Source organism: Nicotiana attenuata, unplaced genomic scaffold, assembly GCF_001879085.1.
Source record: "Nicotiana attenuata strain UT unplaced genomic scaffold, NIATTr2, whole genome shotgun sequence".
In the NCBI taxonomy this organism is placed as follows: domain Eukaryota; kingdom Viridiplantae; phylum Streptophyta; class Magnoliopsida; order Solanales; family Solanaceae; genus Nicotiana; species Nicotiana attenuata.
The window spans coordinates 281,475-304,445 of NW_017670650.1; the positions used below are offsets into that span (position 1 = coordinate 281,475).

At 33.9% G+C, this 22,971-nt stretch overlaps 1 protein-coding gene across 1 annotated transcript; it reads right to left on the minus strand.

Annotated features, from left to right (window-relative positions):
• Positions 1-5,572: 5,572 nt before the first annotated feature.
• Positions 5,573-9,745, minus strand: LOC109241897 (protein BOBBER 1-like). Its single transcript, XM_019408720.1, has 6 exons — positions 9,265-9,745; positions 8,024-8,196; positions 7,848-7,896; positions 7,482-7,648; positions 5,957-6,040; positions 5,573-5,867 (listed from the first exon to the last, which is right to left on the minus strand). Exons 1-6 carry the CDS (start codon positions 9,620-9,622, stop codon positions 5,829-5,831), a joined length of 870 nt encoding a protein of 289 aa, XP_019264265.1. The 5' UTR covers positions 9,623-9,745; the 3' UTR covers positions 5,573-5,828.
• Positions 9,746-22,971: the final 13,226 nt, after the last annotated feature.

The following is a 22,971-nucleotide window of genomic DNA, read 5'->3' on the forward strand; positions in this document are numbered from 1 at the left end:
GAATTCCCAGGTACATATCATGTAATTCTCAAGCTTGAAGATATGAATTGAAGTGCAGCATAATTTCTTTGTTAATTCGTGTATTATGCTTCATGTAGTTCTATGAACTTCAGTAGATCATTGTGTATAATTTAAGGACTGGACTGTTGGAACTGTTTGTCTCATTAAATCATTTTGGACTGCTTTGGATTTCAGTATGATGTAACGGAATGTGTAGTGATATTAGATCTAATTTAGTCAGGGTTGATCCACTTAAATCTCCATGTGCTTAATCGATTTCACTTCCTTTTCATGTCCATCGCATTGTGCAGTAATTAGTAATCAGAAAATTAAAACCAAGCATGACATAGGAATGTTAGCTAAGTAGTCCATTAGCTCATCGAGTTTCATTGTTGATCTTTAAGTGATGTTTTATCTTAAACAAGTTTCATCAATGAAACTATAGTTAAATTACTTATTGAATCAAATCCGTTGGTCTGATTAGCTTGAACTATAGGAATTTTCTGATTTTATGTTTGTTTTTGACATTGATCAATTTGGGTTAACCTGTGAAGGAATAAATAACCAAGAGCCCATATAGTTTGTAATTACACAGCCTTGTGGAATAGGCTTTGAGTCTGGACTCACGTTAAGTTTGGGCTCCTTGGAAGCCCAAATAATCTCACCCATCTGTTTGAATTCAATTGGGCTTCTAGCCCAAAATCCCTTCAGCTTGTTTATATAAGACTCATGCTGGTTAACAACAAAGGGCCCAAGGACGACATCAGAGGCCCAAAGCTGGGCCAGCTTTAAATGAAACACAGCAGCATTCATAAAACCCTGGGCTAATGCTCAAGGCCCAAATTGTTAAGTCCAAAAGTCTTTTAAAAACTACATTAGGATATCGGGAATTAATTCACAAATATAAATTTGGGTTTCAAATTAGGTGGCGGATTCAAATTAAGAGGGTCTTCCCTTTTGTTTGAATTCGGACTTGAACTTGAGGCCCGAATTTTATAAATGCGAATTAATTAGGGCCTGTTTAGAGACAACTGTAATAGAAAAACAATAGTTACTTTAGGATTGGCCTTTAAATAAAAGTGGGACGAGCCTCGCCAAATAAAAATGCATAAATTGCGGGGCCCTCATTAAATGCTTTATTAAAAATATTTTAGAAATTCGGGACATGCCATTTAGCGAATTTTCATGGCTTCCCGCAAAGTTAATAAGACGCTAGCCACTTTAGGTGCGCTTTTTAATAATTTTACCTTCTCAAGTACGGGTGTGCATTTCATGCGACCCAAATCCAAATCCCAAAATGTTGAATAAGAGGTGTCGAGGATCCGGGTGCATTTCATGTGACGTGATCCAAAAACACGCTCTTAAACGGCGTTCACTTTCGTAAAAAATAACTAAAGCGGTAAATAATCTTAAAAATTGCACTATAGGTTTGAACATGTAAAAATTAGAGTTTTTTAGCCATTTATAATAATTTAAGCGACCGTGCTAGAACCACGGGATCCGGGGGTGCCTAACACCTTCCCTCGGGTCAACAGAATTCCTTATTCAGAATTTCTGGTTCGCAGACTCCAATTGGGAAGTCGAAATTTTCCTCGATTTGGGATTCAAGATAAACCGGTGACTTGGGACACCAAAAGCCAAACCTATCCCAAGTGGCGACTCTGAAAAAAAAATAAATAAATAATCCCATTTTGAATAATGTCACTTTAAATGGAAAAACTCCTTTATACATTATCCTTCGGGGTAGGTGTGTAAAAAAGGAGGTGTGACAGTGGGAGGGAAGAGTTATGATAAGAACAAACTCTTTCCAACCAATCAAATTGAAGTGTGGCAAGGCCGCATTTGATTGGGTAGAACATGTCACCGATACACGTATAGCTGTTTCATTGGCCTTACAATTTGATTTGGCTTGCCTTTACATTTTGAAACGTGGCACGATTCTGTTGGCTCTTCTGTTTGACTTTGCGTGCCATGTCATTTGACACGTAGAACCAAACTGGGCCTCTAGGAATATGACATATTGGACCTAATGAAGTGGGCTCATCATTTGCAGCCCAACTAAATGGATTAGCCCAGTCAATATTTATTGAATTTAAGTAATTAATCCAATTATATTGACCTGTAATATTTATTTGGACTAAAATATATTTAATTGAGATCAAATCTAACTTTCTTATAGATTTAAATTCAATAAAATTTTAATTGCCTACAATACAATCAAACAATTCTTTCAAGATTGATTTGACCCTAGAACCCAATTATTTTACTCGCATATGGATGTGGATTTCAGTTCTCATTTTTGCTCTAGATTACCAGTTTTGTCAGAAAGTTCATGTGATTTGATTCAATCAAAGACGACAAGCTCGATGATTTAAGATAATGAATCAATTTCATATCTGCTGCAAATATAAAGGAAATACACCCAGTAGAATAAAAGTCAACCACCTCGCTCATAAGCAATTCCTCCTAAGTTACGACACCCATATGATCTAGATCCTCCGACAGAAATATAAAGAACGAGAAATGGGATGAAATGGAGTTGACAATATATCCAACCTTACACTTTGAATGAAGAAGACGAGGGGGTGGCTGTAATGGCATAGAGATGATTAGAAGGTCGACGATGGGGTGGGTTTGGTTGACTGAGGCAGCGGTGGCGAGTTATAACTTTTCTGTTTTTATTTCTCCTTTATCGGAAGGTGGATGTTTGGTAGGTGGATGAGGTGACAGAGAGAGAATGTAGAAGGAGAATTTGTTTTCTGGCCCTCACACGCTCAAGTTTGATGTTTCACACGCACGGTGCCATGTCAACACTTGTGTGTTAAATAAATACACTTGAGCTTGAGTTACATTGTTAAATAGGAACATCACCTAATTTAAGTGTCTAAATGAAAAAATGGGACATTTGTATCTATATCCGCTTTTCGGGTCACGTTTTAACTTGTGGCAGCTTTGCAAAAAAAATTACAAGCGTACTCATTTTTTTTGCGGTACTTCAGCATACGGGACTGAAGTAGCAAAGGCAATCACGCAAAAACTTCAGCATTCTAGTAGCCGAGCCTGAAGTGGACCAAGTGTGCTGAAGTTTTGTTTGTAATTACTGAACTTAAGCATTCTAGTGCTGAAGTTTTGTTCTCTATTTGCTGAACTTATGCATTCTAGTGCTGAAGTTTTGTTCTTTATTTAATGAACTTGTTTTTGTTTGTAACTGCTAAACTTAAGCATTCTAGTGCTGAAGTTTTGTTCTCTGTTTGCTGAACTTAAGCATTCTAGTGCTGAAGTTTTGTTCACTATTTGCTGAACTTAAGCATTCTAGTAATTGAGTTTTGTGATGCTGAAGTTATTTAGTTCATTTGTAAAAACTTCAGCACCAAATACGCTGAAGTTTTTTTGTCCTGAATAAGCTTTTTCAAAAACTTCAGCAGAAGATGTTGAAGTTATTTAGTTCATTTGTAAAAAGTTCAGCACTAAATAAGCTGAAATTTTTTTGTCCTGAATTCATTAGTTTTGTCATAAAGTTTTTTTAAATACTTCAACAGAAGATGCTGAAATTATTTAGTTCATTTGTAAAAATTTCAGCACTACATAAGCTGAAGTTTTTGAAATAAAATTTGACTTGAAACTAAATGGCAGTAGAAGGGGAACATCAACTTCAGATTAACGGACATGCAAAGCAAGCTGAAGAATCAGCCAACTCCACACAATCCAAAGAGCTGAGAAAAAGAAACGCAAGAAATTCTTAATCTTTGTTGCACTCTCTACTCTGTTTCAAACTGCAATCACTCTCTTCTCTTCATTGTACATAATGAAAGTCAGAACTCCCAAGTTTCACGTCCGGTCCGCTACCTTTGATGTGTTGTCCAAAAATGCAAAAAACTCTTCATTCAACATTACAATGAATGCTGAATTTGGTGTCAAGAACGCCAATTTTGGACCTTATAAGTACAGAGACAGCACTATTTATTTTTTCTATAATGGTGCGAGTATTGGAGAAGCCTTTGTTTCCCATGGCTAAGCTGGTTTTCTATATAGTGCGAGTATTGGAGAAGAAGGAGGAGAAAGGGGGCTGAAGTTGTTTAAAAAGTAAATACAAGTTAAAACTTTTAAAAAAATAAGTATAAGTTAAATGGGGGCGACCAAACAGGGCGCCCAATTTTTATTGAAAAAATAAACAAGTTCAAGGGTCTTCTTACGTATTTGGGCCTAAAATGTTGTTCCCATATAGCACAAATTTCAAGAATTTTGAAAAGCTGCAACTTCTAGAAAGTCAATAATTTAATATATTTCAAAAGATATTGGAGTATAATCGTAATTAGTTAGCAGGCGAGGTGCACATGACGAGAAAAACGGGGGAAAATCAACCGGAGAAAGGAGAGCATCATGAACGAACTTTAACAACAATTATGCAACTCTAAGAGTCCGTTAGGACATAAGAATTTTTTCAATTTTTTTCGAAAAATTTTCAGCTTTTTTTCGAAATAACTATTTGGCCATAAAATTTTCAATTTTCACTTGAAGATAAATTTTAAAATTTTTCGAAAATTTGAAAAACTCCAAAAAACTATTTTTCAAAATTTTTATTTAGATCACTTAAAAAATTCAAAAACAACCCAAAATTATATTCATGTCTAAACACAACTCTAAATTTCAAATACCATTTTTATTTGAAAATTCTTTTTACCTTTTCTAGAATTTTACAATTCTTATGTCCAAACGCCCACTAAATTGAACAGACTTATTTGCTGAAGTGCTAGCTGTTACATGAATAAAACCTTTTAGCTATAGCACAGAGAGAAGAGGAGGGAAGGGGGAGCAATCTAAGGAAACAAACATATATTGAAAAATAATGCAGCAAACCAACCATAGGAGCTAATGGAGCAGCCAATAACACTGGAGTAGAACGGGAGAATTTGACAGGTCAAAAATATGACATACAAGGAGATCAACATGGTGCAAAGGCGAGAACTTGATATGGGCACTTAAGAGAGTTAATTCAGAGAAAATTAACAACTTTTTTTGAAAACATTAGGAAGTCCAGTTGGCTAAAAAGTTTCTTGGTTTCTTCAACCTAAATTGATATCAGAAAGGAATATCTTATGTTCACTGATCTTGCATGTAACGGTTAAAATATGATGTGCTCCTAAGCATCACATTACCGGATATTTCAAAGTATGAAAGAGAACTGAAAAATCCAAGGGTAATTACATTGGCAAAATCCAAGAGCATGAAATTTGAGACTGATCCCAAAATCCATATAAGAATTATATCTAGCTTTTGTCCACTCCACCGTGGCACACCAGCCCTACAGTGTTCACAATTTGGACCGACATGTATCAAATCAAATATAAATGCAATAACAATGCTCTGTTCAGTATCTGATTGTCATAGGTAATTGGGTGATAAGTTAATTCTTTCTTTCATCAGGACTGATAAATTGCTCAAATTGCTGAAATATGGATAGACCTAGTAGTCTGAGGATGTTTCCTAGACCTAGAAAAAGAGATCGACCACTGTAGGACAAGACACCAATTCCAATAGAGTGCAGGGAAAATTCAACATGAAACACGGCAGAAAACAAAAGTTAAACAAACACAGATAAGCATAGAAGCAGGTTGATAGAACATAAAAGATGTTCAGAGATGTTTCAGTTACTCCACAGTAGTGTATAAGTAATTACTTCCTGAGACTACCCAAAAGTCGCTATAGAATACAGGCTTCCCATATGCACAAAAACATCCTGAATCCCAGCCAAACTAAAGAGATGCCAGAAAATGATCTATCTTCTTTTGACATTCAGAAATATGATCACTAAGCAAAAACTCTGTGAATCAGGACATCTTTGCCCTAGAGAAGTCCATTTCTGGATGCTGCAGAAGATCATCGAACAAAATCAGTTAATATGAATACTTTGCAAGGGAGGGCGGCAAGACAAAAAATACAAGGTGTCATTAAGTACCTCAGCCATAAATTTCTTTAGGATCTCCTGCTTTTGGACCTCATCACTTGTAGGAAGACCCATTGATTTCTGTCGCTGATCAAACTGCAAAATTTATTACCCATCACATTATTAGAAGGAATTGACATCCACAGATGCAACAAGAAAGGCAGTTACCGTGAACATGAATTCCACCAAAAGAAGAACAACTGATAGGCAAGTAGATCAAGCATCATTCGACTTGTCCCTTCTACAGAGTGAAGATAAAAGCAACCCCGCCCCAAAGTAAGTGGACCCACACTATTTAGTCCAGAAATTAAGGATGTCTATGGGGCATATGAAGCTGGTAGACACAACTTAGCATCATGGACAATAGCTACATGAGACAAAACCTCAGTGCCAAAACATTCGCCCATCATGCGAGGTGGTACATTTTTATTTTACTACCACAGGATTCAGAGCTCCTGGAATATGCCATAATACCAATAGAGACTGGAAAAAAATTGGCACTTCTACAACCTGAATACAAAATTATACTTTGTGGAACTATCCATGCTCGTTGGGCTGTGGCGCGTTATAGTTCAGTCACTTAGTTGTACTATACAGAAGATACTACTAAAATTTTGTATAACCACTTAACCAAGTATTTATCTTATTTTATAAAGCACCTTCAGCACTTAGGTTACCTAAATAACCTCAAATTTACATGTACATTCTGATTTCATAGTCAAGAACTGAGAAAGAACAAGTTTAGGCTCAAAAGTAGCTACCCAAGTTTCAAATCTGAATTTTCTGGAAAACCATTTCTACGCTAAGCTTCTACAAACTAAGCCAGAAGTGTTTTTTTTTTTTTTTGACATTTACCAAGCATGTCAAAAAGGGATCCGTTTCTTCAAATGCACCTCACTAACTTTGTGGAACTATCCATGCTCGTTGGGGCTGTGGCACTTTATAGTTCAGTCACTTAGTTGTGCTATACAGAAGATACTACTAAAATTTTGTATAACCACTTAACCAAGTATTTATCTTATTTTATAAAGCACCTTCAGCACTTAGTTTACATAAATAACCTCAAAGTTACATGTACATTTTGATTTCATAGTCAAGAACTGAGATATATTAGAACAAGTTTAGGCTCAAAAGTAGCTACCTAAGCTTCAAATCTGAATTTTCTGGAAAACCATTTCTAGCCTAAGCTTCTACAAACTAAGTCAGAAGTATTCTTTTGACATTTACCAAGCATGTCAAAAAGGGGTTCATTTCTTCAAATGCACCTCAAAAAAAAAGGGATGTCATGAATGCTAGTAGAGCCTGTGATGGTAAATTTGTGCTAGTGTGGATAGCAAATAACTCATAATGTATAGGATAAGCAGCAATTATGCAGTATCACCATGTGATTGAAACTAGAAACTTCCAAGAACAATAACATAAATCAGGGCCTTAACTTAGCAGAAATAAATAAAAAGGGAAAAGTGCCACCATAAATTCCCACTTAAAAATTAGTGTTCCCATACTGGAGCATCCTTTATTAACAATAAAATCCTACCATCATCTTTTCGACAGTCGATCGAGTCTCTGGGTCCAAGTCTGATAGCTTGCTACTTTCTGGTTCAGCTTTTGTTGGATCGATTTCAGGTTCACCTTTCACCACACATTTCCACCATTCCATTTGGTCCGTCTTGGTAAGGAGTACAGAGATGGATTTCTGATCCTCTGCAAAGATTAGCTGTATTAGTTGTTCTTGAACAAATTCTGCTAGACTAACTTGCAAACTATTGGACTGACAAGTGCATGCGCATAGTTTGAAATTATGCATCACATTGAACATCAACTCACATACTAATAACAACAGATGTAGATTGAAACAAATTATCAAGCATCTATGCATCATCTAAACATATAAGCAACATACCTAAGCTCCAAAAACAATCCTCAACTTTGATAGGTCGATAGAGTTCTCCCTACAAGCACGAAGGGAACGAATGTTCGGAAGGGCTCAGAAAGAAATCATACAAAATCTCGCACATCTTCAAATGGACTACAGCAAAAGATGTTCCTGTATGACCAGAAACGGGAGAATTCACTTACATCAATTATTGGAGGCTGGCCCTTTAGTCCAACTGTAAGATGGTTCTTCTTTATATCGCAAACAATAAACCGTGATTTTGTCCCTGGAGGTACAGGAATGTTAACACTGACCTCCTGCAGAGATTGACCCCAGGAGTAGCTGTCCAGATCAAGGCCATTGCCTTTGTTGGGATCTGTGTACATATCAACAGCAAAAACAATGAGAAGCCATTGGTGATGCAGAACAATACAAGGTAGTACAGTAGCACCAATGAACATATACAAATTGGCATATGATGTCAATAATGAATAGCCATATGTTACATGGAGTTCGAAATTTAAAAAACACTACCACAAAAAATCCTATAACATAGAATTGGAGTTAATAGACCCCACAAGCATACATACCTACACAGCTCAGAAAAAGGTATACTAGTTCAAACTGAAAATAACTAACCTTACAGTAACCATAAACATAACACGACCAAGTCATAGTGATAAACAAAGTGAAACAGCAAAAGAAAGCCACAACACAGACCCTCCCAAGCAGATTGGCACAATGCAGGATAAAATCCACATAGGTCCCCTGCTATAAATTTCCAAATTCTGGCGAGCAAGAGTAGAGCTTCCACACAAGAATCAAAATATATTTGATAAATGATAACACCCCACTTCGCCATCAGCTGCTACTTAAAATGCTTTTCACAACTCAAACAAAAACTTTACCTATCAAACAATATATCACATGATATTCTGGATCAAGGTCCAGATCTATGATAATTCTTTCTTTTCCCTGAGTGGTAATATTCAAACCCAAGGGGTCAAGGGAGTGGAGTTGGATCAAAAGTACCTGTAAGACGAAATCTTAGTTATATAACACTACGGTACATAACGAAATAGAATAGAGCCGACAGCCTTCAAATCTTGGGAATAACCCCCCCACACACTTCTCCAACTTAAATGCCAGGCTTAGTTCGCATGCTAAGCACTGGAGCAGTAAAAAAGCAGTATATCAACCTCATCAATCAATCAATTATGTCTCGCCCCTGTAGCAGTTTGGATCACCTATATAAACCCTCGGTATCCATTCCTCTGAATTCTGACTCATTTCATGTAAATAATTAATTCATTTTTAAGGTTTTCTAAGTCTCCCACTAATGCCTACACGAACGTCAACGTCTATAAATACAGACCAGACAAGTCCCTAACACCAGTATAAGAAAAACAAAAACATGTTGATAAATAAAACAAACAAAAAATACCTAGAGGCCCCTTCTTGTCCTCCTCCATGGCCTCCTTAACCTCCTCGGCCTTTTCAACGACAGGAACGTCCTCCTTATACTTCTTCTCGGCCTTTCCAGGTGATCCTTGTACATTCTCTTTCCTCTTCTTCTCCTCAGTTTCCAACTTGTCTTTCACTATACGAACCACCGCATTCACATCACTCACCAGAGAATCGCTCTTGAAGATATCTGACTCCCGGCCCAGAAACTCGAACACCGTTTCTAGAAACCCTAGAGGGTTTGCAGAATCAAGCACGGCATTAAAAGGCTTTTGTGATACCGATGAAGATGACAGTGGCTTGTTATCTTGCTCATCATAATCGGAAATTATCGCCATTGATACACTCGAGAATCAGTCAGGGTTCAAAAGTTTTAGGGTTTTAGCGGTGGATTTTGAATTTTATAGAAATGAGGGAAATGGATAGTGGAAGACAAATGTAGACGCCTAGAGAATTCCAGAACATTCTAGAGGTAACTGTCTCATAGTAAAAATAATACCTATAATATAATGAGAAAATTTTATTTTGTGTCTCATATAAATGACACTAGTTGTATAAGACATCTTTTTTATCTTATAGTTTTGTGGATCCAGATTTTTATGGACCCAGAAATTTAAGATTGGGGTCCACAAATTTGTGAGACAAAAAGGAGTCTCACACAACTAATGTAAGTTGTGAGACCACAATAAAACTTCTCAATATAATGCTTACACAATACTATTCCAATTTCCGACTAATACAGTAACAATTACTCTATCAAATTGGATAAGATAAAAATTGGATTAATGTACTCCCTCTACTCTCATTGTCGGCTTTTACACACGTTTTAGAAAACTAGTCTTAGGGTATACGCGCTTTGCGCGTAAATCCATATCAATGAATATACAAATTTTAAAAATTACATACATATTATTGTATAATTTATTTGAGTTATAAAATAAAATTTAAGCATTTTTTTTGAATAATAAATATTATTCTCATTTAGTTAGCTTAACAAATGAAGGAATTTTATTTAGATGTTTTATTGTGATTTATCTGGACTTATGACGAAACTAATTAAAAAAAAATTATTATTGATGTAACCTATGAATGAAAATAAAAGATAAAATATTTTTTATATCACACTTCTTTAAAGACTTTTCAAATAACACAAATTAAAAATTAAATTTTGATCTTCTAAAAATTTAATGAAAAAGTTGGCGTTATACCTTCTAAGAATTTGATAGTGACAACGTAAAATTTAAAGAATGACTAATATTGAACTAACATTTTACAAGAAAAAACTTAGTATAAAAATTATAGCGAGATGGTTTTATTTGTTGGACTAAATGCAAGAACAAAACAATGACAACTCATTTATAATCTAGTTGTCTTCTATGATTTTATCTTATCTCTTAGGAAAAATTTAATAATAAAATTTTAAGTCCTAAAATTAAAAAAAAAATATTAAAGGGCTATTTTGTCTAGATTATTACCTCCTCATCTGCAAATGTAAGAGCCCTAAAGGCCTTGTATTGTTGCAATTTAAAATATCAATCTTAAAGTATTGATATGCACACATTCGATTATCAATTCTATTTGAATTACTTGTGCACAAGTATTTTAATGCCAACGTGACAGTAAAGTCATAGAAGTTAATCAAAATATTTTAAAAGTTATTCAAAGATATACTTGAACTCATATTAAGGATGGAAAAGAGTAGAAAAATTTATTTTATAATGCATAGACGCCACAATAAATGATACTCCTAATTAGTTTACATGAGTTAAACAATAAACACGAGCATATTATAAGTTTGCCCACTATCTCCGCGTAATTTATTTGTAGTTATTTTTTATAATACCAAACATAGATTCATTTACATATTATTTAACTTGTCAACTTTTTTTGTAAAATACAAGTTTTATGCCAATTAGGCAAGCATTGACTAATATGTATGAATAGAATAAATATTTAAAAAAAAAAGGTTAAATAGTTAGATTGGCCTATAATTGAAGTGAACTGGTACTTAAAAAAGTTTCAATTTTTGAGCTCAAAGATTAGAAAAAAAACTCGTAAATGAACTTCAACAAAGACAACTTTTAAAAAATAATAAATTAGTATCCATGCGCAATTTAGTAAAATTAATATTCCTTAAAATATTTATGATAAAAATGTGAAGTACCATGTTAATTCTATAATAATCTATCTATATAGAATAACAAAGGCAAAAGCATGTTAGGCTAACAAGTGGAATACCTACAATTCTAACACATGTCCAAGATTAGGACAACTCTCCAAGATAGTTGGAGTTTCAAATTCAAACTACAAATCAACAAAATAAAATTAAATTTTATTTTATTAGAAAACTTCCATTCCTCCCACGTTTTTTTTTCAATCCTCCCACGATTTTGTTTTTGCAGTTATTCTTATTGATACAAAAGTAGTCCCACGTTTTTGGGCTGATTGTTTTTTTTATTTGTTAAAACAAGTTCAAAAAATTTAAAACTTCCAATTTAGTTTCATCAATATTGAGTCCCACGTTTATTGGACTGTTTTTTTTTTAAAATATTTGTTAAACCTGAAAAATAAAGAAAAAAAAAACTACTTTGATCCACGTTAGAAACTGACTTTCACTTTTGGAATTTGATTCACAAAGAAACATGAAGAAATATTTTTAAAAAAACAAAAACAAAACAAAACCCACGATCATCTTCCCAAACATGGGTATCCTAACCTAACTCCATAACTTATCCACTTTCTCAATAACTACAAATAATATTTTATGCGGCTCCTCCTTTTAATTTCTTTTCCATTCCCTTTTTTTTTGTGCTCAGAATATAACTTTGCAAATATAGCTACAACATTAGACAAAATTCAAGTAACTCATGCAATAATGTAGTGAAATAATTTATATATATATATATATATATATAGAAACTATTTTTCCTTAAATTATTTATTAAATCTATCTATATAGATTAGGAAGGCAAAGTGGCTTAAGAAAAAATTAATAAGTGTTAAATTTTAAGACAAACATCCAATACATTTGGAAATTCAAGCATAATAAAAAATAAAAAATAATTTAAATTTTTTAAACCTTCCCACTTAACTACAAACATGGACTCCCACGTTGGATTTTTATAAATACTTGGCACGTTGGAGTTCAAATTTATTTAAGATAATGTAAATGACACGTTTTTTGAAATTTCAAACATTCAGAATTTTTAAATTTTTTCAAACAATAGAAACCACCAACTACTCCCACTTCCTCCATTCCCACTCCTCAAAGTCAGTTTTAAAACTAACTAAACTTCTCCTCTTGCATATATTAGATTTTAAAAAACTTACAGTTCCCTTTGTTATCACCGAAAAATTTGCTGGGAAATTGCACCCCAAAATTGTTTTTTGTGACTTTTCATTGTTCGATTAATATGTCATAGATGGTCAATTAGTAAATTGCTAAGCGTTTTAATCATTTTGCAATTATGCATCTCAGGTACAGTACTCCCTTCTGTTTTACTATTTTTCCTTCCATGTGTGAATGTTATATATTTGTAACTCTCTACATGTTTTAGTTCAAAGTCGGGATGGGCAATTGAGAATTAAATCATCAGGAAGTGATGGAAATGTGACAAACAAGAAATGTAAAGAGATTGTCAAAGAATTCTTCAAACATGTCCATTTACTAAGAATTTTTTCTTAATATTTTTTATTATTAATAAAATCATGCTACTGAAATATGTTTTTTTTGTTTGATTTGAGTTAGATGTCATACCAAAAGAGGAAGATAAGTCCTGCTTAGCATTTGTTATTTCTCACGACAAGAGAATTAACAGACGTATCAATAATACAATATTTTTCATATTCTGCTTTTATTATGTGTGTGTATGTTTGCCAAACAACATAATATTCTTGGCACGTCTGCATCAGAAGTTCTTTACTGAAATAGAAAATCGTTGAATGAAATTTGGCATATGGAACATCCACATGTCTTACAGTGCTAGAAGAAGTTTTCTTGAACATTGATGAGAAGGCAGAGCTAGAGGAACCTGAATCGGATGGAAGCATCAAAACACTGATTGTAGCATTCGAAACCACTCCAGGTAAGTGCTTCAGTTTGGATTAACATTATATTGTAAACTGGCTCATTACAATCTAAAGAAACATGCAAATTTTCTACAGAATAAGGAGACTGCTTTCGCTGTCTCACTACTTGATATAACAAATAGGTTAATGTATATATGTAGTTTGTAAACAAAATTGAGGGATTAGACAACGAATATCTTTAGTAAGACAGTGGGATATCATGCACACATGATTCTGGGGCTTATTTGATTTTTAAAGTGTGCAATGAAAGAACTGCTCACTTTGATAAGCTTTATGGATATTCGTTGTCCACATGGATATTTAAGGATATTGCATAGATTTTTGGCATAGCTTAGGGATGTTTCGGCCAAAAAATCTAACTCTTCGTTTCTAAAATTAATTCTCTATTAATAAACTAAATTATTCAATTTACTAGGATCCATTTTATTTATATAAATTTAACACTATCGTGATATACTGTATTTTTATCAACGTAATGCAAAAACTTTTCACTTCTTAAAAAATATTAAAAACACAAGAAAGAATTTCTGAAGTTGTTGTTTGTTTCCTCTATTTAAATAGCTAAAAAAAAATTCTTTTTTCCGGAATTCTTTCATATCAGATTAGCCTTTATTTTCAGCAGATGAGGTTGTTCTTAAAAATGGAGTATTCTCATTCAAACCCATAAAGTATTAGGAATGATTAAACTACATGGATTAAAATTTATAATTTGGGCGACTGTAAATGCAAAGAAACGTTACCCTTTCAATTAGTTTAAGCATGAACTTACATCTGTAAATATAATATTGTCCGTGTTTCTTTGCAAAATTCATCAGATAATATATTTTTCAATTTTCTTCCTCGTGTGCACAAACTCTCACTGATATTAATATGAATTTTGAAAAGATCCAAACTCTTATTTAGACATGCTCCCACTAATAGTGTAGATTTCTTTTGCCTCATCATATAAAAGGTATTTCCGTGTTGTTCATGTCTTACCAAATTTTTGGACAATATACAGTACTGAAACGTGAATTAATTCTAAAAATGTGTTAATTTCATGTGCAATTTTGAGATATTTTACTTATCAACTAGAGGTTTACTCTTGAAAATAAACGTACATATGATTAGTCCATTTATCCTATTTCGCCTTTAGTGTCAAAGTTGCAGCATATCCTCCCCTATTTTATGTAAATTTTTAGTATCTGATATGCTTTTAAGAATTCATCTTTGTTGGAATATTTTGGTTGAGTTTTTCGTATCGTGCGAGTATATAATTCAGTAACTGTGAGTTCATATATAAATCGAGAAAACAACAACTTTAGTTGAGGAAGATAGAAATTATACAAGTTTATTCAAAATTTGATCTTTGATCTTTGATCATTATATAAATTCATTTGTTAGATAAAATTTCTAGCCAAGGAGCCAAGGCAGAGAAAGCAGATATTTTCATGGAAGTTGTTGTGAAAAGTTAGACCAGTTGTAATTGCTTAGATTCATATTTCAGAGAAACGAAGGAGTTCAACGAGAATGCTTTGTTCGTGAAGCTCATTATTTTCTTTTATTTTGTGTAATATAGTCAAGCTAATTGAATAGAGATAGTGTTTTTGTTGCAGAGTCCTAAAGATTATAACTATTTTTGTTGTACCAAATACTGTTGAAGAAGAAGTAACTTTAGGTTGATTCACAAAGAAACAGGAAGAAATATTTTAAAAAATACAAAAACAAAACAAAACCCACGATCATCTTCCCAAACATGGGTATCCTAACCTAACTCCATAACTTATCCACTTTCTCCATAACTACAAATAATATTTTATGCGGCTCCTCCTTTTAATTTCTTTTCCATTCCCTTTTTTTTTTGTGCTCAGAATACAGAACTTTGCAAATATAGCTACAACATTAGACAAAATTCAAGTAACTCATGCAATGAAATTTGAAAGTTAGAGTGGTTCAAATGAGAAAAATCTCCGTTGCTTTCAAGCCTGAAATACTATATTGTATAGAGTTGATTTTTCAGGATACGAAGGTAACGTATTCATAATTGATTTTTTTTATACTTCCTCTTCTCTGCTGTCATAATTCATAAATTTTCGGCATTTTTCAATTCAATGAAATTTTCCCTGTAAAACTACTTGTGTAGTACCCTTTTCTCTTTCTGTTTCTAACGTTACTTTCACAATTGTGTATGAATTTTCAGAAATCCTCAAATACATGGAACTATCTACATGAAATGATTATATGGAGTATCCTTATTTCTATTTATGTGGAGTATCTTCTTTTGAGGTAACATATTCATAATTGATTTTTTTATACTTCCTCTTCTCTGTTGATATAATTCATAATTTTTTGACAATTTTTAATTCAATGAAACTTTCCATGTAAAACTACTTATGTAGTACCTTAGTTCTCTTTCCATTTTTAACCTTACTTTCACAATTGTGTATGAATTTACGGAAATCCTCAAATACATGAAACAATTATGTGGAGTATCCTTATTTCTATTTATGTGTAGTATCTTCGTTTGAATTTACTACTTTTGTTGTTGAGGTTGATGAACCAACTAGGAAAATAATTGCTGAGATGATTCCTGAAATGTTTTGTAGGGTCAGTTTCCATATAGGAAGAGTGGACGAGGTGTTTGGCATGATAAAGTATTGTCGGATTCAATGATGATTTAGTGATCGACGCCTGTGAGTTCCTTTCTCTTGACGAGAAAAGAGCAAGATATTCCTCAAATTGGATGAGATATTAAGAAGACTTTGGTTATTGAAACGTTTACGTAGCACTGATCATTTAATATTAAACTATACTCTTATTGATTGACAATATAGACTTTAGGTAAAATGTGAGTTGTCATAAAAAGTAAATGTATTCGTTTTGGAAAAAATGTAAATAGCAAAAATTAAATTAAAATATAATCCAACTTATCTCTTTAGTATTGTTATTTTTATTTTTGCGTTAAACCATTGATTAAAGGTACAATATTTTTGTTGATTATTACTTGATTTCTTAAGAAAATTGTAATGTCCTATTCTGGTTTGAGTATATCTCGAGGGATAATTTTTCCAGGCCATTTTTTAGCCATCACATTTGCTATTGCACAGGTTCTATTTGCTGCGTGTGGGCCTACTTTGAAAGATGGGAAGTGATCAAGATTAAAGTCATTATGTGGTTTCTGTTGGAGCTACTTAAAATAGAAGTTTCTGCAAGTTGGTGCACCCAGATTAACCTTCGTTTGTGACTGGAGTTGGAATAAGATTTGTACCAAATGTAATGTCCTTTATGTTTGTACTTGAGTAAAAAATTTATGCATTTTCATGTGGACTAATCCTTTTAAAGCCAAGTATTGATGTATCATTTCTCAAGTATGTTGTAACACCTCTCGGAGATTGGGGGTCCTTAGCAACAAATTTATAGAGACATCCCGATAGAATTCACCTATTTGTCTTCTGGTTTAATTTTTTTTTAATGCGATCGATAAATTTAGTCTGCAATATCTGTTTCTAATATCTCTCTCTGCTCTTTTTTGTTTGAAACGATCCGCGCATCGCGCGGGTAGGTATACTAGTTTACTATAGAATTGGGTATATAAATATAATGAATCCACTTGGAACAATGATGAGATGTAGATCAGGGTAAGCAGGGTCATCTTTGAAGAAGGAACTTAGTTCGATCCTCGGCAGAGGCGAAGCGTTATTCTCTTTTATTTATCTTTTGAAGTTACAGTTCACTTAGGGTCAGGCATTACCAAAAAATTATAAAACCATTAATAAATACAATTCTAGTTAGGTGTAGGAGTAGCAGACTTCTAGTGACTGTCATATTTTTTTGTTGAATGAGTTCAAAATAATAATATATTAAAATTACTAGCTCAGTTTTCCTTTTAAATTAATTATTTGAGAATTACATTGAAATTGTTCTAAATTTTTTAATAATAATTTAGGTTACACATTTATAGTTTTTAAATAGTACTTCTATTTCACTTAGTTTAAATTCCTCTTTAATTTATAAAAGTTGTGTACCTTTTTCTTCTTCTTTGATATAAATGAAGGTTAGGTTAGTTCGTTAATTTATTTATTTATTGTTTTAGTAAATTGTTTGTTTATTTTGTTTGTATTTTATTTATGGCGTTCCAATATGCGAGCTATTGTTATTACCAATTATTAGAGTAAACATAAATATTTAAATTGAACTACAGAAAAATTTGCAGTATTATAAGTAGTTAAAACTTGATACATTTGTTACTTATTTGTTTTATTTATTTGTTTTTCTTTGTGACTTGCCTGGTGGATACTAATGCAAGAATATATGTTATTTATAGAGTAGAAAATGATGTTGTTTTATTTATTTTTAGGGATATTATGGGAATAGAAAAAAATACGGTAATCTCCATTGTCGACTACCATATTTGCAGTTTCAGTATGATCCCGCTTGGTCAAAATCGTGGGTCCGCTACTGATCCCGACTAATATTAAGGGGATAGTGTAATCTATACTGATAGTACTGAAGAAAACATCAAGACGTGTAGAAGTAGTACCTGATATATTGAAAATCTGTCTTCAAATGGTTTAGGCATCTGTGAGATCACCAACTCTTCAGGGGGCTTAACAACTGCACATCTGCCGAGCGAGTTGCTAATAAGCAACATGCTCATTTGCTCGTCTCCTAAGTATTCTGGACTGTATCCATGTAGTTTTCAATCTATTAATGATTTGGTCTTTAGGTAAAAGTTGTTGCGAGTTCGCTTAGTTTCATGCTTAACCCATTCACGTGCAGGAATTAACACCATGCAGCTTAGAATTTGTGCCTTAACTTTAGAATCTGGAATGCAATTAAGTGATAGATGATCCACTGTCCTTCTCGTTGCTTTCCTCATATTGACTGATAGTTTTCCTTTTATGGTTTAATCCTCTTCCGTTAAGATTTGCGAGTATCCTCGGCTAAGGATCGAATTAGAAACAAAATACTCGTGAAATGGCTCAAACAGTGAATTGTTAGGGGATGTTGTGATTTGCCCGAAGTGAAATATGACAATCTTATTCACAGATCTTTTCATTTTTCACGCTAACTGAGGCTAAAACTTTGTGTTCTGGAATTACTCATCATGTTCACATGTTGCCTGTTGCTGTTTCATATTATGTTTTCACGTATTTGTTTCATCAAAAGTAATGGTGTTCTCCTGTTAGCCTAAATATGAAATGAGCATAAAGATAAATCTTGAAGTGAGAAGTGATATGAGAGTGGGGGGTGAAGTTGTTAAGCCATAGATAGCTCCTGTCATACTGAGATCCACCGATTTACTTTATTAGCTGTCCTCTTACTTTCCTTTTGGGATTGTCCAATGCTTATCTGCTTGGATTGGGTTGTGTAGATATTTGAATGGTTGTTTGTGTTATCAATCTGTATTGCCGTAAATAAACTAAATAATAATTTTTCTGAAAAACAGAAGCAGAAAGTTAGTAGAAATTTAATTCCGAAAAACAGGAAATTTCTTCAAAATAAATTCTGAAAACGTTGTAGGAACAAATCGAGCCCACTGAATACACAGTGTGTCCTTAAGAAAATTATTCCCCTCAAGTACCCGAGGTTCTGGAATATATCCTCCCAGGATAGAACGATTTAACTCATCGGAGTATTGGTACCAAAAACGCCGATGATCAGCGAACCACTCGATGGCAGCAAAACACACTGGAATTTTAGTGCAGAAGAAGAAGAAGAAGAAGATAATCAGAAAATTTCGTAAGTAAATATTCTGGGATTTGAAGATATATTTATAGCCAACTTGGTGCTGTTTCTGAAGAGGTTTGCAACCTTTCAGAACAGCCATAGCTGTTGGAACAGGTGTGACACTGTTTCAGAACAGCCATGGCTGTTCAAAATATTGCGGAAAATATAAAATGGATTTAAAATAATTCGGGAAAGAAAAACGGGCCGGACCGGATTTTTCTTTAATTAATTTAATTAATTAATTAAATATTTGAAAAGAATTTTGTCCAAAAAGATTAATCAATCAATATTTGACAAATCCAAATCCGAAGCCGAAGCCGAAGCCGAAGCCGAGCCGAGCGACGACGACGACGGCGCGAGGCTTGCCTTCTTCTTAGCTCTTTAAGAGCTAAAAGATGTGCTTCTCTTTATATACACAAAGATTTTCTTTCCTTCTACCAATGAGGGACAAAGTGCATAAGTGAAATGAACTCATTCAAAATTTCATTTCACTCCATTTCTTTTCCCACCATTTTCCATTCACACCTCTTTTGTTATTATTTATTAATAACAAACCCAACAATCCCCCACATGAATGGGGAATGACTATAAACTCAAAGGAATGCACGGACGTGTGTGTGTTTTACAAGCAAGAATTGATTGCATCTGCATAAGTAGGTTTCCCTTTGAACTTTCCGTAGTGAACTTATATCGGATATACTCGGCCAATCGGTAGATTTGATATCTTTGAACCGTCGAGCTTTGTTGTATACCTTGACAACATAAGTCACACAATCAATCCTTAACCATCTATGGTTCTCACGGTTGTGTTCATTTCAGTCATGAACACCGCCTGGTTTCATGAGTGCTTAGAGAATGTGCCTTTACTTTCATTCTCCTTGAAGCGGCTTACACTTCACACTCACATAGGTGATTCCTAAACGTGTAATCCTAAAGACACACTATCTGGTCATATCCTGCCAAACCTAGTAAATTATTAAAAAGCTTTAAGCTTTATTGACTCATCAAAAAAGCCTTAATGCTTTACCTCGTTTTTGAACATTGTCTTCATCACGAGAATGGGTTGAGTTAGTTGACAATGTTGAACCGTCATTCATAACTTTGTTTGATCTCTTTGAACCTAGCTCTTGGGATCTCCAGTCTGCTAGGTAGAGTTACCGCCATGATGACTTGTCCTAGGCCTTTAACCCCATTCCCTTTGATGATCTTTCAACTGCCTCTCTAGATAGGCCTTTTGTAAGTGGATCCGACACGTTATCTCTTGACTTTACGTAGTCAATTGTGATAACACCACTAGACTAGTTGTCTAACGGTATTGTGTCTCCGTCGGATATGACGAGATTTTCCGTTATACATAACGCTCCCTGCCCTACCTATTGCCGCTTGACTATCACAATGTATACATATAGGTGCCAAAGGTTTGGTCCAAAATGGAATATCTTCCAAGAAATTCCGGAGCCATTCAGCTTCCTCACCGGCCTTATCTAAAGCTATGAATTCAGATTCCATTGTAGAACGGGCGATGCACGTTTGTTTGGATGATTTCCAAGACGCTGCTCCCCCAATTGTGAAAACATATCCACTCATGGATTTAACATCAGATGATCCGGTGATCCATTTTGCATCACTATATCCCTCGATCACGGAAGGATATTTGTTATAATGCAAAGCATAATTTTGGGTATGTTTCAGATATCCCAAAACTCGTTTCATTCCCATCCAATGTATTTGATTAGGATTACTTGTAAACCGACTCAGTTTGCTAATAGCACATGTTATATCTGGTCGCGTACAATTCATGATATACATCAAACTTTCCAATACTCTTGCATAGTCCAGTTGTGAGTCACTTTCACCTTCATTCTTTTGAAGTACATAACTCACGTCAATTGGAGTCTTGGCAATTCTGAAATCCAAATACTTGAACTTGTCAAGTACCTTTTCAATGTAGTGAGACTGTGATAATGCTAGACCTTGTGGAGTCTTGCGAATTCTGATTCCTAAGATCACATCAGCAACTCCTAAGTCTTTCATGTCGAATTTTCTAGCCAACATGCGCTTTGTAGCATTTATATCTGCCATACTTTTGCTCATTATCAACATGTCATCAACATATAAACAAACAATGACTTCATGACCTGGAGTATTTTTAATGTAAACACATTTGTCACACTCGTTGATTTTAAATCCATTTGCCAACATTGTTTGGTCAAATTTTGCATGCCATTGTTTGGGTGCTTGTTTAAGTCCATAAAGCGACTTAACAAGTTTGTACACTTTCTTTTCTTTACCAGGAACCACAAAACCCTCAGGTTGTTCCATGTAAATCTCTTCCTCTAATTCTCCATTTAGGAAAGTTGTTTTAACATCCATTTGATGGATTTCAAGACCATACACGATCGCTAGTGCCACTAACACCCTAATAGATGTTATCCTTGTTACTGGCCAGTAAGTGTCAAAGTAATCAAGGCCTTCCTTTTGTATATAACCTTTGACAACAAGTCTTGTGTTATATTTGTCAATAGTGCCATCAGCTTTAATTTTCTGTTTATAGATCCATTTCGAACCTAAAGGCTTATTTACTGGGGGAAGATCAACCAATTCCCATGTATGGTTATCCAAAATTGATTGAATCTCACTATTGACTGCCTCTTTCCAAAATGCTGAATCAGAAGACGACATAGCTGCTTTAAAAGTTAGGCTCATTTTCAAGCAAGAATATCACAAAATCTCGTCCAAAGGAAGTAGATTTTCTTTGACGTTTGCTACGCCTGAGATCTCCTATATTTGGAGTATTTTCTTTGGTTCTTCCCGAGGTCGTTTAGGTCTCTCACTTAACGACTCGCTTTCAGTTTTATACAGATAGATGCTTTCTAAGAATTTAGCATTATCTGATTCCATTACCGTATTAACATGTATCTCAGGATTATCAGATTTATGAACCAAAAATCGACATGCTTTACTGTTTGTAGCATATCCAATGAAAACACAATCTACTGTTTTTGATTCAATTTTAACCCTTTTAGGTAAAGGAACTTGTACCTTTGCTAGACACCCCCACACTTTGAAATATTTCAAGTTGGGTTTTCTTCCTTTCCATTTTTCATATGGAATAGATTGCGTTTTGCTGTGGGGTACTCTGTTGAGTATTCGGTTAGCTGTAAGGAGAGCTTCCCCCCACAAACTCTGCGGTAATCCGGAACTTAATAATAAAGAATTCAATATTTCCTTTAATATCCGATTTTTCCTTTCCGCAATTCTGTTGGATTGAGGTGTGTAAGGTGCAGTAGTTTGATGGATAATTCCATATTCCGAACATATTTCTACAAACGAAGATTCATATTCTCCACCTCTATCACTTCTAATTATTTTGATCTTTTTATTCAATTAATTTTCTACCTCATTCTTGTATTGCTTAAATACTTCAATTGCTTTATCCTTACTATTAAGCAAATAAACATAACAATATCTAGTGCAATCGTCAATAAAAGTAATAAAGTACTTTTTCCACCTCGAGATGGTGTCGACTTCATATCGCAAATGTCAGTATGAATCAAGTCTAAAGGATTTGAATTCATTTCAACAGACTTATAAGGATGTTTTACAAACTTAGATTCAACACATATTTGACATTTCGATTTATTACACTCGAATTTAGGCAGTACTTCTAAATTAATTAACTTCTGCAATGTTTTATAATTGACATGTCCTAAACAAATATGCCATAAATCATTTGACTCCAATAAATAAGAAGAAGCTAAAATTTTATTCATACTGTCAACAACCATTACATTGAGTTTGAAAAGGCCCTCCGTGAGGTAGCCTTTTCCAACATACACTTCGTTTTTGCTTACAACAACTTTATCAGAAACAAATACACATTTGAATC

Bases quoted from the DNA above. Each gene is read 5' to 3' on its own strand.
- LOC109241897 (XM_019408720.1), bottom strand. From the start codon at position 9,622: ATGGCGATAATTTCCGATTATGATGAGCAAGATAACAAGCCACTGTCA. The intron at 6,041-7,481 runs GTAGGATTTTAT...TAAATTTTGCAG, and splicing joins CGACTGTCGAAAAGATGATG to TTTGATCAGCGACAGAAATC. The intron at 5,868-5,956 runs GTACTTAATGAC...GATCTTCTGCAG, and splicing joins TAAAGAAATTTATGGCTGAG to CATCCAGAAATGGACTTCTC.